The sequence below is a fragment of the Petromyzon marinus genome, chromosome 58 (assembly GCF_048934315.1).
Source record: "Petromyzon marinus isolate PM22_M1 ecotype Great Lakes invasive population chromosome 58, UKy_Petmar_22M1.pri1.0, whole genome shotgun sequence".
In the NCBI taxonomy this organism is placed as follows: Eukaryota; Metazoa; Chordata; class Hyperoartia; order Petromyzontiformes; family Petromyzontidae; genus Petromyzon; species Petromyzon marinus.
Genome location: NC_133724.1, coordinates 4,769,716 through 4,789,156, shown reverse-complemented (window position 1 = coordinate 4,789,156; position 19,441 = coordinate 4,769,716). Strand labels below are relative to the sequence as shown.

At 46.8% G+C, this 19,441-nt stretch overlaps 1 protein-coding gene across 2 annotated transcripts in view; it reads left to right on the top strand.

Moving 5' to 3' along the window:
- The first annotated feature begins 2,501 nt into the window (after positions 1-2,501).
- Positions 2,502-19,441, top strand: part of LOC116955084 (putative E3 ubiquitin-protein ligase MGRN1) — a 54,109-nt gene continuing 37,169 nt past the window's right edge. For both annotated transcript variants that reach the window (XM_032976049.2, XM_032976048.2), the window contains exons 1-3: positions 2,502-2,979; positions 11,408-11,526; positions 16,292-16,380. In XM_032976049.2, the coding sequence (XP_032831940.2) occupies positions 2,892-2,979; positions 11,408-11,526; positions 16,292-16,380 (296 nt within the window). In that variant the 5' untranslated portion in view covers positions 2,502-2,891. The remainder of the gene's footprint in view (positions 2,980-11,407; positions 11,527-16,291; positions 16,381-19,441) is intronic.

Below are 19,441 nucleotides of genomic sequence, written 5' to 3'. Positions count from 1 at the left end.
GAGTGCTGTCTGTCCACCGCAGTTGCCGCTGCTGTCCACCGGCAGGAGCTATTACACTACACAAGGCTACCAAAAAAAACTTTAAAGTACTGTTGGACTTTATCTCAACGAGCAGCACGTGGTTTTTGTTCGTACCACCACCCCCACGGACAATCTCATTGCGTTGCTTTGTCAAAATGCAGCAAAAACATATAAATAATCCAACCAACATCAAAGTGCCGATTTCAACCTCACAAAAAAGCGTCATCTCAATGAAAACTCCATAATAGAGGTTTTTGGAGTTAGATTTAGTAAATATCTAAATGTGTCGTTGAAACCCGCCACCACCCGACACAGCCAACTAGTAAGGGTTGTCACGTAAACAGAACGTGGCATATTCGTCACTAGTACAGCACTAGTGTAAAGTGTAGTGTATAGTGTAGTGTATAGTGTAGTGTATAGTGTAGTGTGTAGTGTATACTGTAGTGTATAGTAGTGTAGTGTATAGTGTAATGTATAGTAGTGTAGTGTATAGTAGTGTAGTGTAAAGTGTAGTGTATAGTAGTGTAGTGTATAGTGTAGTGTATAGTAGTGTAGTGTATAGTGTAGTGTATAGTAGTGTAGTGTATAGTGTAGTGTATAGTGTAGTGTATAGTGTAGTGTATAGTAGTGTAGTGTATAGTGTAGTGTATAGTAGTGTAGTGCATAGTAGTGTATAGTGTAGTGTATAGTGTAGTATACTTGTACAGCACACCGGTGTGTTGGAGAGCCAAGCCACAACATTTACAATCTGAGTACTAATTTTACTCAGGTTGTAAATGTTGTGGCTTGGCTCTCGACGGCGACCTCTATTATGGATGATATTGGTCGCGAAAGCCTACCTGTTAAGCTCAAGGAAAACTTTTTGGGGAGATAATCGTAAATTTTACACCAAATGTGTGATATATATATTAAATAATTTCAATACAATATTAATTGTATCGTCTTTTTTGCATTACATTTTTATTTTTGTGAAATCGACTAGCCCTTTATTATATCCATTTTATTAAAATATGAAAAGCGATAACCTTGATATGACGCTAACTCCGTAACGCCCTCATGAATAATAATCATGAGTGAGTGACGTCACTCCACATGGAGTACACCCCCCTCATTAATAAACATGAATGAGTGACGTCACTCCACATGGAGCACATCCCCCTCATTAATAAACATGAATGAGTGACGTCACTCCACATGGAGCACACCCCCTCATTAATAATCATGAGTGAGTGACGTCACTCCACATGGGGCACACCCCCTTCATTAATAATCATGAGTGAGTGACGTCACTCCAGATGGCGCACACCCCCTTCATTAATAATCATGCGTGAGTGACGTCACTCCACATGGAGCACACCCCCTTCCTTAATAATCATGAGTGAGTGACGTCACTCTACATGGGGCACCCCTCTCATTAATAATCATGAGCGAGTGACGTCACTCCACATGGAGCACACCCCCTTCATTAATAATCATGAGTGAGTGACGTCACTCCACATGGGGCACCCCTCTCATGAATAATCATGAGTGAGTGACGTCACTCCGCATGGACGCCACCCCCTCTTCATTAATAATTATCAATGGGGCACGTCACTCTAAATGAAGCACCCACCCTCATTAATAATCATGATCGGGTGACGTCACTCTGAATGCGGCACCCCCCTCATTAATAATCATGAGCGGGTGACGTAATTAACATTTACATTTTCTACCTACGTTACTTTACCGAAAGAACCAAGAATAACAACAAACTTATTTATAGAAAAGTTTTTTTTTTACATTCTTAGTTTTTTCGGTAATGTCACGTTGAAGAGAAACAACAAAATAATAAAATATATATATAACAATAAAAAAATTCTCACGACGTTTCGACCAGGTGAAGACGACCGTTTGAGTTATGGTCGAAACGTCGTGAGAATTTTTTATTGTTTTATATATTTTATTATTTTGTTGTTTCTCTTCAACGTGACTTTACCGAAAAAACTAAGAATATGAATTACTGCAGTCACGAAAGCTTTAAATCAAAGTTTTTTTTTAATTAGAAAAATAATTTCGCATCTCTCCATCCGCTTAGTGGGGCTTGCGCCCCCCCCCCAACGCCTCGAGTGAACGAACCGCGCCTAACCCCTTCGTAAGGCAACGGTGGTGCGTCTTATAATCCGGACGATGCGCTCCTATTGTTTGTTGTTGTTGCCCTCCAGCGCTGTCCTACCAGACAGTCTCGTCCCTTCACCTGATGAAGGCCGCTTGTGTTGTGGCCGAAACGTCGTGAGAATATTATTGTGTTATTTTATTTTATCAATGTATTATTTTATTCTCATTCTACGTGGTGGTGACTTTACCGAAAGAACCAAAGAAGATGAATCCTTGCAGTCACGAAAGCGTTAAATCGAAATTTTGTTGTTGTTGTTGTTTACTCTAACGAGTCGCCCGCCAGCGCCCGCCCTGATTGGTCCTCGGCCCCGTGCCACGTGGGTTCGCTCGCCAACCAATCGGAAGCCGTTGCGACGACGGGTCCCGAGAGAGGCTTGCGGATCTCTCTCGGCTCCCTTTTTTTCGCCCCAATAAATCATTATTTTATTCTTCCCGTGAATTTAGCGCAACGGGTTAACGTTTTTGAACAGATAAACGAGTCGAGAACGACCGCACGAGTCGATAGGCGCGTTTTTAAAGATTTCTCCCAACGTTTTTTTTTGTAACGCTGAAGGACCGACCCTCGGATAGTTTGTTTGGCCGGGTCCCCCCTCAGCCGACGCCCGCAGGAGGAGCTAGGCCGCACCACCCTACGGGGGGGGAGTGCTGGGGGCCGAGGTCGGATTCGATCGTTGTTGTTATTGTTGTTGATTTTGGAGCCGGGATTCGTCGAAGACATGGGCATGTTGCTGAGCAGGCAGCGTGGAGGCGTGGAGGAGTTGGATATCCCGTCGAATTCCGCCTACAAGTACCCACCCAAGACCGGTAAGCCTTCTCTCACCAACACTCACTGACCAGCGCGGTGAAGTATGGTCAAATCACCTCAACTTGCGTGGGGAAATTTAGCAAATGGATGTTACGTCGAATACGCTGTTTGCACGCGCGCATGCATTGTACGTTCAGCGTGCAGTAAACGCGCGCGTACATTGTTTTAACACGCAGCCTTTTTCGCTACCAATGTTGTTCACGATCGAGGTTTGTTTTTGTCGCCTGATGAACCTGGCTGTTGTTGTTGTTGCATGTAATGTCAACCCAATAAGGTTTAGGCCGTATTCTTGTACGCTACGTTAAACACTATACTACTATACACTAGACTATCATACACTACACTACTATATACTACACTACTATACTCTAAACTACTATACACTGCACTACTATACACTGATATACACTACACTATACACTACTGTATCATACCTGTCAACCCATACGCTTTAGCCCCTATTTTTGTGCAGGGAAATTGAGTGTTCGGGCCCATACGACGTACAGTAGCTTCAATACGGCATTTGTTTCGATTTGTGTTTCTCCCTTGTGATGCGACTTTGTAGGGTGAACGTTGAGATTTATTAGGGGCACGGGGTGACCAATACGATATGAATTAGTCTAATAAGGGATTGAAAGCTATGTTATACACGACTACTAAACACTACACTATTATACACTACACTATTAAACACTACTATACACTACACTAAACACTACTATGCACTACACTACTATACACTACTATACATTACACTATACACTAAGCACTACTATACACTACACTACTATACACTACTATACATTACACTATACACTACACTACTATACATTACACTATACACTACACTACTATACATTACACTATACACTACACTACTATACACTACACTACTATACACTACACTATACACCATACTACTATACACTAAACACTACTATCTATTACACTATACACTACACTACTATACACTACACTACTATACATTACACTATACACTACACTACTATACACTACACTACTATACATTACACTATACACTACACTACTAAACACTACACTACTATACATTACACTACTATACATTACACTATACACTGCACTACTAAACACTACACTACTATACACTACACTACTATACACTACACTATACACTACACTACTATACACTACTATACACTACACTATACACGACTATACACTACACTATACACTACTATACACTACACTAAACACTACTATACATTACACTATACACTACACTACTATACACTAAACACTACTATACACCACACTACTATACACTACACTATACAGAACACTACTATACCATACCTGTCAACCCATACGGTTTAAGCCCGTATTCTTGTACAGGGAAATTGAGTTTTCAGATCCATGCGGCGTATAGATGTTTCAATACGGACAACAAAAAATGCTATATGTGTTTGTGTCTCCCTTGTGATAGGACTTTGTAGGATGAACATTGAGATGTATAATAATGTCTTAATTGGTCTGTAATAAGGTAGGGCACTGATAAGCAAGTGATTGCCAGGTATGTTGTTGTTGTTGTTATAGTAATCGTCAGAGAAACGTCACCGTTATTAAATTGTAAATGTTGTTGTGGGTTTACTCTCCAACGCATCCGGTATGCTGAAGTCGTAATTAGTTGGCACGTTGTGCTTACGTAACAAACCCCTTACTAAATTGGCTGTGTCGGGTGGTGGTGAGTTAACGACACATTTACGCGATCTAACCCAACAAAAACACCCCTTTATCATGTATACCGACGTAAGATTATACATTAAAACATTAATTATTACGGTACAGGATTGTATATACAGTACATTAACGCATACACCGATGCAGTAAGTTATTTGTATACTACTACGATTACCCTTCCTCTTTTCCTCTGCTTATGACTGTTACGCTCTTCTAAATTATAATATAATCAGTGACGCTATGAAACAACGTCGATAAATACATATATATGTTTGTTTTAACTTAACGTCTTACAGGCGGCAGGTTGGCGCAGTGGTAAACAGTCGTACCGACCTGAGTTCGTTACCCGACTTGGTCGCCTTTCTGGGTGCAGTTTGTATGTCAACTACCTCGCCTGATGTACAGGAGGTCTTGGGTTAGATCCTGACCCTGTCGACGCCTGGATATTTGGAGTATGCGTGTCTCTCTCTCATCATCATCACGGTGGCTAGGAGATGTTAACTAACCTCGCCTGGTGTACAGGAGGTCGTGGGTTCGATCCCGACCCTGATGCCTGCTATATATTTGGAGTTTGCGTGCCTCTCTCTCTGTCTCTCATCATCACAGTGGCTAGGAGAAGTTAACTACCTCGCCTGGTGTACAGGAGGTCGTGGGTTCGATCCCGACCCTGACGCCTGCTGTGGATTTTCTCCGAATTTCCCTCCACATTTAGAATCAACATGCATTTAGAGTATTTGGCTGCTATAAATTTCCACGTGATGAACCATTTCTTTGAGCTATCATTTGTGGCCAGGTCGCTTCTGAAAAAAGAGCTGTTTAGCTCGGTGGACCTTACTTGCTTGGTAACATAAAAAAAAAGTTTTTCAATAGTTCATGTTGTCAGGTTATCCAGTTTCCTCCTTCCCTTTGCTACAAAATGCACACACAATTTAACCGGAATTGGGCAGAATATTCCAATGCGGACAGATTACCAGTTAAAAAATATTAATGTGGATTACGTGTAGCAACGTCGCCCTTGGCTGCGAAAACTTGGCAGGATCTTTCTGAAAGACGAATTTTGAGACTCGGTGAGGCTTTCCAGGATCAACAAGCATAGTTGTAATGATAAAAACAACAACATACATTCATTCAAGAAGAAGTAACTTGCCAATCATATAAGTAGTCTACTTCATCCAGCAGTCAATTTAGAGAGGGCTGTACCATACATTGTATTTTTATTATTATATTGTTAAAGGGACTCCTACATACGAACGAGTTAGGTTACAAGAGGTCTGTTCGTAAGTCGACTTGTTCGTAAGTCCAACTTTAGGGGCCATCCATTTAGTACGTGCACATGGAGGGGGGGGGGGGGTTAACCCAAATGCGTACGCTTGCGCGTATTGGGGGGTTTACTGACAATGTACGTACGCATAGGAAACGGGTGGGGCGGGGGGGGTGAAGCCTCGATAATAATGTGCCTACATTGGCCTTCAAATGAGTCAGATAGTCCAGCGGTGGACAATCTGTTTGCTTAAACACGTTAATATTATTAATCCTTGATCGTTTCTGCGTGGATTAAATATCGGCAGTTCTATAGGATTGGGGGTGGGGGATGCGTCAAGCGAACGTACGCAGGTGGGGGTGGGGTGTAAAAAGTATCCGTGCGTACAGGCAGGGGGGGAACGGTAAAGTTTTGACGGATTTTTGCGTACCTACTCAATGGATGGCCCCTTACTCCAGTCGCTTGCAATGTTGTACGGCGCATACACTAACACGGGGAATGGCTTAAAAAGTTGTATAATTTCCTGTAGACGTAGATGCCACCGGTTCTTCATGTTCTGCAAATGTAGATACCACTGGTTCTTCACGTTCTGCAGATCTAGATGCCACTGGTTCTTCACGTTCTGCAGATGTAGATGCCACAGGTTCTTCACGTTCTAAAGATGTAGATACCACTGGTTCTTCACGTTCTGTAGATGTAGATGCCACTGGTTCTTCACGTTTTGCAAATGTAGATGCCACTGGTTCTTCATGTTCTGCAGATGTAGATGCCACTGGTTTTTAATGTTCTACAGATGTAGATGCCACTGGTTCTTCACGTTCTGCAGATGTAGACGCCACTGGTTCTTCACGTTCTGCAGATGTAGACGCCACTGGTTCTTCACGTTCTGCAGATGTAGACGCCACTGGTTCTTCACGTTCTGCAGACGTAGATGCCACCGCCACCGTCTATTGCCCGGCGGTTGAACGTACGACTCTCGGTCCGAACGGGCAACTGTACATGCGGACAGGTCTGTTCGTGAGTAGAGGGGTCCCCGTGTTTCTGTGCAGCGTCGAAAGGTGCCCGTTGCATTCAAACGCACGTTCACAAACACCAACGGCGACCCCTTACGTTGTCGTTCTCGATTGCTCTTTGGCCTGTGTCAGATGCGCCCAGAATGATGTGCCTCGATCTCGTCAGCTCCTACATTCCGAAAGCTTGAGCAGCTTCCAGCCTGGATTTTCGCTTTTGGTTTGGGTGAGCATCACGCACGGGGGGGGGGGGGGGGGCAGGTTGTCATCATATGCCTTTCGTAGGCTACCTCGTGACACGATAGCACAATCAGGACGGAGAAAAATGAGACAAAGCATATGCATTAAAGGGATATTACCCTGTCAAGTTCACATGAGTCATGTGGTTTGGTATCGTTTCCCGCTTTGATAATTTTTTCCGCTCTGCAAAAACGGGCATCTCTCCTTCCACAACACCCCGTCACTTATTAACGAATGTCAATTGACCATATCGCCCCCTGGCTCATGTCTTGCAAGTGCCTGTTTAATCCGGGGCCTTGTCAAGGTTGTTTCACAACTGTAGGTGATTAGTTTCTAAAGAAAGAATGAAATTTTAATAAATGCCCGTGTAATATTATGCTCACTCAAAATGATAATTCATTCGTGGAATGTTGCCGCTTTAGTGTTGGCCTCAGGCTAAAGTGTTGTGAAATCACGTGACTTAGCGAAATGTACTTTTGAAAGTACGTATGTTGAGCTTTTTTCACACCGTACGTAGCCAACCGTGCTGATCGGAGGTGCGGGGGAAAGACAACAAACTATGGGTCTCTGTGTGAGTTGATGGGTCTCTGTAGTATATGGGTCTCTGTGTGAGTCTGTGGGTTTCTGTGTGAGTATATGTGTCTCTGTAGTATATGGGTCTCTGTGTGAGTCTGTGGGTCTCTGTGTGAGTCTGTGAGTCTCTGTAGTGAGTTTATGGGTCTCTGTGTGAGTCTATGGGTCTCTGTGTGAGTCTGTGGGTCTCTGTGTGAGTCTGTGAGTCTCTGTAGTGAGTTTATGGGTCTCTGTGTGAGTCTATGGGTCTCTGTAGTGAGTCTGTGGGTCTGTAGTGAGTCTGTGGGTCTCTGTAGTGAGTTTGTGGGTCTCTGTGTGAGTATATGGGTCTCTGTGTGAGTATATGGGTCTCTGCGTGAGTCTATGGGTCTCTGCGTGAGTCTATGGGTCTCTGTGTGAGTCTATGGGTCTCTGTGTGAGTCTATGTGTCTCTGTGTGAGTCTGTGTCTCTGTGTGAGTCTATGGGTCTCTGTGTGAGTCTGTGTCTCTGTGTGAGTCTGTGTCTCTGCGTGAGTCTGTGTCTCTGCGTGAGTCTATGGGTCTCTGCGTGAGTCTATGGGTCTCTGTGTGAGTCTATGTACGTATGCATGTTGAACTTCTTTCACATAGCACGTAGCCAACCGTGCTGATTGGAGGTGTGGGGGGACAGACAACAAACTAAACACAAAAGGCAGTTCTAAAGAAATTAGTTTTTAATTTAGTATTGTGGTGTAGTGTATAGTGTAGAGTGTTGTCATGTATAGCGTAGTGTATAGTGTAGTGTATAGTCGTGTATAGTCTATAGTAGTGTGGCGTATAGTAGTGTAGTGTATCGTCTTGTATAGTGTAGTGTATAGGAGTGTAGCGTATGTACGTATGCATGTTGATCGTCTTTCGCACCGTATGTAGCCACCCATGCTGATCGGATTTGCGGGAGAAGGACAACAAACGAAACACTAAAAGCAGTTCTAAAGAAATGAGTTTTCAATCGAGATTTAAAAGTGCATAGATCCAGCGTCTTCCCGATATCGGAAGGAAGGCCGTTCCGGACTGCCGCAGAAACGCATTTGAAGGCTTCGTGCGATGCGGTTGACCGTCTTTGTTCGATGACTAGCCAAAGCCACTGCTGCCAGGATAACTGGAGTTTACTTCATGATGGTTTATGACGATGAGAATATCCATGGGGTGGTAAAAAAAAAATGCCAAAAAAAATCAAACAAAAATAGTTAAGCAATAAATAACCAGGTCCCACTGGACTGGTTTTCACATGTCTCGCAGCCAAGGGAAATACGTAAGAACAGATGGTGGGATTCTGTCAGAGCTAGAGCACATCTATGGGTCTTTGTGTGAGCCAGCAGTTATCTGTGTGTGAATCTACGGCTCTCTTGCGTGAGTCCGTAGGTCCCTGTATGATTCTGTAGGCCTCTACATGATCCTGTACGTCGCTGTGGCTCTACGGGTAGTCTCTCTATGCCATGTAGATTTCTGTGTGTCTCAATAGCAGATGGTGGTGGTATATCATCAGGGCAAATCTTGTCTGTCACTGTGTCTATTGCGCAGCAGCTGCGGCAATCTGGCAAAGGGGCCGTAAGCGTTGACGATGTGGCGATGCTGTCGTCATCGGCTTCGGCCACGTATGACATCTTGATCTTGAGACTGTATGTGTACTGGGCTGACTGACGTGAGTTTGAATCCCGCTGTGAAGATGACGCCTGACCATACACTAGCCGGGATGCAGCGGTTTGTAAATTCCGCAGGGTTCGTTGATTATATAGATCAGGGGGTCCCCAACCCCCGGACCGTGGACCGATACCGGTCCATGGCCTGTTAGGAACCAGGGCCGCACAGCAGCAGGAGGTGAGAGCGGTGAGTCCGATCACGTGGCCCGCCCCCATTATTTTATTATTCACCACTCCCGCCCGCGCCTCTTTCCCGCACTGCGCGCTTGTCTCAGTCACAGTGTTGGTATAAAGCCAACAAGCTCTAACCCCTAGTAGCCACAATGAGTAAGCCCACAAGCTCTAACCCCTAGTAGCCACAGTGAGTAAGCCCACAAGCTCTAACCCCTAGTAGCCACAGTGAGTAAGCCCACAAGCTCTAACCCCTAGTAGCCACAGTGAGTAAGCCCACAAGCTCTAACCCCTAGTAGCCACAATGAGTAAGCCCACAAGCTCTAACCCCTAGTAGCCACAATGAGTAAGCCCACAAGCTCTAACCCTAGTAGCCACAATGAGTAAGCCCACAAGCTGTAACCCCTAGTAGCCACAATGAGTAAGCCCACAAGCTCTAACCCCTAGTAGCCACAATGAGTAAGCCCACAAGCTGTAACCCCTGGTAGCCACAAGGAGTAAGCCCACAAGCTCTAACCCCTAGTAGCCACAATGAGTAAGCCCACAAGCTCTAACCCCCTAGTAGTCACAGTGAGTAAGCCCACAAGCTCTAACCCCTAGTAGCCACAATGAGTAACAAACACAAACGTCGCAGGAGAGCTTCTTTGAAAAGGGGGAAAGACCCAATGATGAACCCCCCCCCGGTCCGTGAAAAAAATTGTCTTCCACGAAACCGGTCCCTGGTGCCAAAAAGGTTGGGGACCGCTGATATAGAGGAAGGTATGGTCTGATCTTGTGATCACTCTCAGCTGGTTTTCCCAGATCGCTATAAACTATACACTTAATTTTTTACCCGGTGTGTTGCATTCGAAACGTCGTGATAATTTTATTGTTTTATTTGTATTATTTTATTTTATTATTTCCCTTCTACGTGACTTTACCGAAAGAACCAAGACTATAAATGCGTGACGGTTTATTCTAAATGTGGAGGGAGAAACCAAAGGACCCGGAGAAAAATGCACGGGGAGAGACACCGCAAACTCCAAATATACAGCAGCAGGCATCGTCATGGTCGGGATCGAACCCACGACCTCCTGTACACCAGGCGAGGTAGTTAACATCTCCTAGCCACCGTGATGATGATGAGAGAGAGACACGCAAACTCCAAATATACAGCAGCAGCAGGCGTCAGGGTCGGGATCGAACCCACGACCTCCTGCATACCAGGCGAGGGAGTTAACATCTCCTAGCCACCGTGATGATTACAGAGAGAGACACGCAAACTCGTAATACACAGCAGGCATTGTCAGGGTCGGGATCGAACCCACGACCTCCTGCATACCAGGCGAAGGAGTTAACATCTAGCCACCGTGATGATGATGATGACGAGAGAGAGAGACACGCAAACTCCAAATGCACAGCAGGCATCGTCAGGGTCGGGATCGAACCCACGACCTCCTGCATACCAGGCGAGGGAGTTAACATCTAGCCACCGTGATGATGATGATGAGAGAGAGAGACACGCAAACTCCAAATGCACAGCAGGCATCGTCAGGGTCGGGATCGAACCCACGACCTCCTGCGTACCAGGCGAGGGAGTTAACATCCCCTAGCCGCCGCAGCGACCCCACAACAAGGAGGCGTGCCTGCGGTTCCGTCCGATTATCTCTGGTGGGGCCAGAGCCGCGGTTCCTTGTTACGTTTGAACGAAGACGAAGCGGGAAATGAAAAAACGTGAAACGAATGCGTTTGCGCGCTTCTGCTGCCTCCCCCCATCCCCCGCCTCCCCTTCCACCGCCCCCACCTCCCTGTGCAGGAAACTACTTCGCCAGCCACTTCTACATGGGCGGGGAGAAGTTTGAGAGCGGCACGCCGGAGAGCTACCTGTTCGGGGAGAACGCTGACCTCAACTTTCTGGGCAGCCGCCCCGTGCCCGTGAGTCGAGACACCAGCCCAACTTCGAGTCTCCGCGGACGCTCCCCGGTGGTGGCTGACGATGCCGTGGATGAGTGGCGTGTCACGTGGCTCGGCCGGTGTGCAGGGGCTGTGCAACTCCACGCGGGGCCCTAAGAAGTCCGCAGCGGACCCAGCTAGCAGTGGGGTGGGGGGGACGTGGTGGGAAGGTTGGACAGAGGCCTTTGTCAGCCGTACAAATTAAATCAAAATCAAATCTTCTGGGTTCTTTCGGTAAAGTCACGTAGAATGGAGATAAAATAATAAAAATAATAATAATAACAGTATAAAATTCTCACGACGTTTCGGCCACGACACAAGTAGCCTTCCTGAATCCCTGCAGTCACGAAAGCTTAAAAACAAAATCAAAATCGTTAGTTTATTTGTCGTGTGCACAGGGCTACGGCGAAGTGTATCGCAGGACAAATGAAGTGCATCACTTGCAAGCCCTTAACTCTCAAACGGTGCAGCAGCTATATGTAGAAGCAATATTCAAGGAAGGCAATAAGTGGGCATAAAAAGTATACTACGCCAATGGAAATGAGTAACTCACAAAATAGAACACTATCACTGTAATTGCTGGAGATTATTGCTGGCGAAATGTCAAGGTACTCGAATTGTAAATGTTGTGGGTTTACTCTCCAACACACACACCGGTGTGCTGTACGAGTAACGAATTGACACGTTTTGTTTTAACGTGGCCAACCCCTTACTCATCGGCTGTGTCAGGTGGTGGCGGGTTTTAACGGCACATTTATACTCACGCCATCTAACCCAACAAAACCCTCTATTGCGAAGGACACTATTTAAAAAATAACGGTGAGAAATATAATACAGGTAGTCCCCGACTTACAATCGTCCGACTTACGATACTTCGATGTTACGATGGCGATACGACAAAATTGTTAACTATTTTTAATTTCGCACGGCAGGCAAACGCAGCAGCGTGTACTACTGTAACTTGATCATCGCCATCCTCCTCATCCGACAACTAAGTTAATGTAGCCATCAACAGCCCTAACATCGTTCAAGTATTGCAGACGACGGACAGAATTTTGGCGAGTAACAGTAGAATATGATACGTTACAATACGTTCAATGCGTGTATGGTACGTAGCTTTAGCGATTTCACTTCAGGGCTACCACGCTACGATACGTCACGTTCAATGCGCGTTAAAAGTTTTTATAGCAGATAGGAGGATTGTTTCCTGAAAAAACTTTCCATGAAATTGCAGTTCATATAGGTAGGCTAAGATTTTACCTTGGTTTTTTTTACTTTAAATTTGACTGTGCAATACAGTATTGTAATTAATAAATACATACAGTATATGAGTACTAGGTGCCTCGGTGAATGTATATGCTCTAACTTTAACATAGCTATTTCTGTGACCAGTTACTAGCTAATCACTCGGCTATTTCAATGCTAAATTCTATGCTAATTCCTTTGTCAAGGGGTACCTCTGCGGATGTGTATACTTTAACTTAGCTATTTCAATGAGCCATTTCAATGCTAAATTCTATGCTAATTCCTTTGTCAAGGCGCTTGGTGTTTTTCTTCTCACACAGCTTAAAGGTCGTGATCTGAGCGTGGCTTCTTCCACTCCAGCGCTGTCCTCCAGACAGTCTCGTCCCTTCACCTGATGAAGGCCGCTTGTGTTGTGGCCGAAACGTCGTGATTTTTTTGTTAATTTTTTTGTTATTTTATTTTCACCTACGTGACTTTACCCAATAGAACCAAAGAGTATACAGTATATAGTTTACAACAGTACGGTACTGTAAATTGCTCTGTTGTGGTAAATTATCACCATTCTTTAAGACTCCTGGGTAGGCTAGGCCAACTTTCGACTTACGATGGGGTCGTCGTAAGTCGGGGACTTCCTGTATATAAAGAAGGACGTCTTCACAGTACTGTTTACACTTATGCCGGGGAAGAGGGTATAAAGTGGGATAAGTGTGGAGAGAATAAAAGTGGGATGTATAATAATACTGCACCATTGCTGTGGATGCTGATGAAGATGATGGCGATGCTAATAATGTTGCGGATGCGCACGATGCTACGCTGGTCATGATCAATGACGATGCTGTGGATGACTATCGATGCTGCAGGCATATTTTTTTGTTGAACGCTGATGCTGTTGACTGTTGTGCGATCGTGTGTACGTGTGTGCGTATGCACATGTAACCGTGTGTACGTGTGCACATGTGTATGTGCGCGTGTGACCGTGTGCGCGTGTGTGCGTATGTATGTGTGTACGTGTAGGTGTCTCCTGTGTGACCGTGTATACACGTGCGGGTGTGTACATGTGTACGTGTGACCATGTGTACGTGTCTCCCGTGTGCACGTCTGTCGCGTATGTACGTGTGACCATGTGCGCGTGCGTGCGTATGTATGTGTGTACGTGTGTACGTGTAGGTGTCTCCTGTGTGACCGTGTATACATGTGCGGGTGTGTACATGTGTACGTGTGACCATGTGTACGTGTCTCCCGTGTGCACGTCTGGCGCGTGTGCGCGTGTGATCGGTTTTTGCCCCCACCCCTCTCCTTCACGTTTCGAAACGCGTTCAGACGATTTGGCTGCTACTATAAATTCCCACCACGTGTGATGACGACGATGACGACGACGATGATGATGTAAGTCACTGCGATGAGCTATCGTCACGTGTGGCCAGGTCGCCCCTGAACAAGAGCTAATGGCTCAAGTGGGTTTCAGTTGGTAAACAAAATAAGCGGTAGAAATGTAACACCCCCCCCCCCCCCCCCCTGTATGGGGGGTGTGTGTGTGTGTATATATTGGGATCGGTGTATTTGCACAACAGTAGAACTCCGCTTTAACGACGGTGATTGGTGCCACGAAATTGGTTGTTAAGTGATTTGGTCGTTAAGCGAGTATGGGAAAAGCACGTCAGAAGCTTCATTCGTTCCGATAGCATCGAAAGTTACCCGGTTATTCACCCAAAAAAGCACTTTATTATTAAACAATAGATGTGAATACATGAAGATACTAACAACATAAACACATCATATTAAAGGAAACGTGGTTAATAAATGCAATAATTCATATTTACTGTACCTATAGCAGCCCGTCGTTAACAGGGGAATGGTCGGTAAGCGAACACATTGAGCTCTATGGAGGCACTACACTATATACTACACCACTATACACTAATCTATACACTACACGACTATACACTACACTGTATTATACACTACTATACACTACACTATACACTACTATACACTACACTATACACTACACTATACACTACTCCATACACTACACGACTATACACTACACTGTATTATACACTACTATACACTACACTATACACTACACTATACACTACTCTATACACTACACGACTATACACTACTATACACTACACTATATTATACACTATTATACACTACACTATACACTACACTATACACTACACTATACACTACACTATACACTACACTATACACTACCCTACACTACACTATACACTACACTACTATACACTACACTATATACTACATTACACACTACACATTGGGCTCTATGGAGGCACTACACGACTATACACTACACACTACCATACACTACACTATACACTACACACTACACTACACACTACACTACACACTACACATTGGGCTCTACGGAGGCCCGTCGTTAAGCGATTCGTCGTGAACAGGAGTGGTCGTTAAGAGTTGTTCTCCTGCACAGACACTATATCTGTTTGATATCAAATATTTCTGTAGCTTAGTGGGTTTTTTTTTTGGGGGGGGGTTAATTTGCTTCGCGATCATTCCAGAGGTAATCCGGCCGAGCCGATGCGCGCCGCGGGGGAATTATATTTCCGATATTTCCAATTCTTCATGACGTGACCACCACATTTCCGGTGACCCAGGTCCGGCCACTGTTTGCGAATGAGATTCCTATCCTGGTCTCTTGAGCCCTCACCTTGGCTCAACAACAGCAACAACAACTAAAAAAAAAAATGTTAAAACTTTAAACTTGTTGCTGTGGTCCATGCACTTCTTTGAAATCCTTTCCAGCTGGCTTTGAACCCCTGCCCACGCGTAACAATCGGTGGTAGGCGCCGACATCTCAGCCCCTCCTGTGCCTATATTCTTTGGTTCTTTTCGGTAAAGTCACGTAGGTAAAAATAAAAAAAGTTAATCAAATCACGACGTTTCGGAGGCAACACAAGCTTCCGTGCTCAGGTGTAACTAGCACAAGCTTCCGTCAGCAGGTGTAACTAGCACAGAAAAATCACAGTAATTTTGCTGTGCTAGTTACACCTGCTGACGGAAGTTTGTGTTGCCTCCTGAAACGTCGTGGTTTGGTTAACTTTATTTTTTTTTACCTACGTGACTTTACCGATAGAACCAAAGAGTATGGGTCATTGCAGTCACGAAAACTTCAAATCTACAATTGTCCTGCGCCTAATCGAGCAAGCGCCTGACTCCGCTGATGAGACTCTTTGATGGCGCAAATCACGACGGAGTTTGCTTGCGTTGAATCGGCGCGGCTGAAATTATTCACTCCCAGAAGGCCACGAAGGGGGTGGGTGGGGGTGGGGAGGGCGGGCGGGGGGGGCGCCCGATGTTTTTTTTGCGTCGAGGATGCCTTTGTCTTTTTCCAACGTGGAGAGGCGGATCCAGGAGCGTGAGCGTGTCGCCCGCCTGTCTGGGAGTCCGTGCCTCCCCCTGACTCAACTCGGCCTTGGCTTCTTGTCGTTTGTGGTTGTGCCCCGCACAGTTTCCGTATCCCGCGCCGCCTCCCAGTGAGCCGGTGCGAGCGCTCCGGAGCCTCGTCAACATCCGCAAAGACTCGCTGCGCCTGGTCAGGTGAGAGACCGTGTGTGTGGTGTGTGTGTGTGTGCTGTGTGTAGTGTGGTGTGTGTGTGTGTGATGTGTGTGTGGTGTGTGTGTAGTGTGTGGTGTGTGTGTTGTGTGGTGTGTGTGTGTGTAGTGTGTGTGGTATGTGTGGTGTGTGGTGTGTGTGGGGTGTAGTGTGTGTGGTGTGTGTGTGGTGTGTGTGTGTTTTGTGTGTGTGTGGTGTGTGTGTGGTGTGTGTAGTGTGTGTGTGTGGTGTGTGTGAGTGGTGTGGTGTGTGTGTGTGTGTGTGGTGTGGTGTGTGTGGTGTGTGTGTGGTGTGTGTGTAGTGTGTGTGTGTGGTGTGTGTGGTTAGTGTGGGGTGTGTGTGGTTAGTGTGGTGTGTGTGTGTAGTGTGTGGTGTGTGTGTGTGTGTGGTGTGTGTGGTGTGTGTGTGTCTGTGGTGTGTGTGGTGTGGTGTGTGTGGTGTGTGGTATGTGTGTGTGGGGTGTGTAGTGTGTGTGTGTGTGGTGTGTGTGTGTGGTGTGTGTGTGTGTGGTGTGTGTAGTGTGTGTGTGTGGTGTGTGTATGTGGTGTGTGTGTGTGGTGTGTGTGGTGTGTGTGTGTGGTGTGTGTGTGGTGTGTGTGTGGTGTGTGTGTGGTGTGTGTGTGTGGTGTGTGTTGTGTGTGTGTGTGGTGTGTGGTGTGTCGGTGTGTGTGTGGTGTGTGTGTGTGGTGTGTGTGTGGTGTGTGTGTGGTGTGTGTGTGGTGTGTGTGTGGTGTGTGGGTGGTGTGTGGGTGGTGTGTGGGTGTGTGTGTGGTGTGTGCGTGTGTGTGGTGTGTGCGTGTGTGTGTGGTGTGTCTGTGTGTGGTGTGTGTGTGTGTGGTGTGTCTGTGTGTGGTGTGTCTGTGTGTGGTGTGTGTGTGTGTGGTGTGTCTGTGTGTGGTGTGTGTGTGGTGTGTGTGGTGTGTGGTGGTGTGTGTGTGTGTGTGGTGTGTGTGTGTGTGGTGTGTGTGTGTGTGTGGTTTGTGTGTGTGTGTTAGAAACATTGCCGGACGGGCAACTCTGTCGTGGACTGCGCTGTGGGGGGAGATCCAATTTTGATTGGCTCCTCCCCTCATGGCATATGTGTCCACCACAGGGGCTAAACGGGGGCTCTGGACGGGTGCGAGGGGCTGGTAACCCCTCCACCTTCAATTAATTACCACGAAACCACGAATTAAACTGAAATATGTAACAACTAAGCTTGTGCCGGAGGCCCCGGGGGGCCAGGCGTCTATGACGTCTCCTGGCCAAACCCCAATTGGCAGAGCCAGGAGATTGAATACCTACCCTCGGGGCTACTCCAGAAACAACGAAAAGCCACTACGGGTGGCCACGTGGAATGTTCGAACGCTCACTGCAGAGGAGAGGCTGCCACTCCTCTGTCGGGAGCTGGACCGGTACCGCCTGGATCTATGCGGCATTCAGGAGGTCCGGTGGACCGGCTCTGGCTCCTGCCACCATGAGGGGTGGACAGTCCTCTACTCGGGGCAGCAGACTGCCAAACAACAGGGTGTGGGTCTTCTTTTGAACAAAAGAATGAAGGGGGCGTGGGAGCGTGGCGGTGAGGTGTGGGAAGCTGTAAGCCCCAGGCTACTTTGGGCTCGCCTTCCCATCAACCGGAGGCGAGGAATGGTGGTCGTGGTTACTTATGCCCCCACCGAAGATGAACATCCGTGGAGGGATGCAGGCAAAGCCGATGAGTCAGATGCCTTCTATGACCTCCTGTCACAGGTGCTGGCTAAAGTGGCCCCTCGGGATAGAGTCATCATGTTGGGTGACTTCAATGCCCGAGTTGGTCATGATACTGGCACCTGGTCTGGAGTGATTGGAGGGCATGGGCCAGATCAGCTCAATAACAACGGTAGGAGGCTGCTAGATTTTTGTGCAGCCCATGGGCTTGTAATTACCAACACGCTGTTCCGGCATCGGCGCATCCACACAACATCATGGATGCATGCCGGGTCCAAGCAAGAACATCTGCTGGACTACATAGTGACGGACCAGCGAATGCGAGCCCATGTCCTTGACACCAGGACCTACCGTGGAGCTGATCTGCCCTCTGACCATCGACTAGTCATCTGTAAGATGCGCCTGCCATTCTTCCACTCCGGTGGTGGGTGTACACCCAGGACCCCATTCCAACCTAAAGTGGCCTGGTCTCAGTTATCTGATGAAAGTTGCAAGCGAGAATTTCATCATCGCTTGCGGCTGGGATTGGCATCGTCCCCGACTCCTCCTGATGTCGAGGGTAAATGGGCGAGGTTTAGGACTGTGACTCATGCAGCTGCAATGGCTGCTTTGGGTACGCGGTCCAGACCTCCCCAGACACCCTGGATGACAGAGGAGTTGTTCAGGATGGTTGAGAAAAAGCGACAGGCCCACTGTCATCGGCTACAGAATCCCACGTCAGAGAATGAGGAGGCTTACCGCAGCCTTCGCTCGGAGGTTCGGAGAGCCGTGAGGCGCTGCAAGGATGGGTGGTGGTCGCGGGTTGCAGAGGAGATGGAGTCTGCCTCAGTGGCCCGTGATCACAAATCTCTATTTAACTCCATCAAAAAAGTAACCTGCAGCGCCACACCTATTACCATCATTAGGGGAAAAAACGGTGATCCAATTTCCGACCCCCAGGAACAGGTTCGCAGATTTGCTGAGCATTTCTGTGAGGTCCTGGGGGAGGGAAAATCCCTCAGCCAGGAAAACACCGTGGCACAAAGTGAGGATGACCCTGCTGAGGCTGCGGTGCCTCAAATATTGGATGAAGTCACCCCCTGTGAGTGGCTGGCTGAGGTGCCATCTGCTGAGGAAGTATTGAAGGCGATCCGGAGTCTGAGACCAGGAAAGGCAGCGGGCAGAGATGATCTCCCAAGCGAAATGCTGAGGGAGGGTGGCGTTTGTGCACAGACTGCCCTATATGACATCATAACAACAGTCTGGACCACTGGACGGGTTCCGCAGGATTGGAAGGATGCCCTGGTGGTCCCCCTTTTTAAGAAGGGGGACCGCACAGACTGTAACAACTACAGGGGCATCTCACTCCTCAGTGTGCCG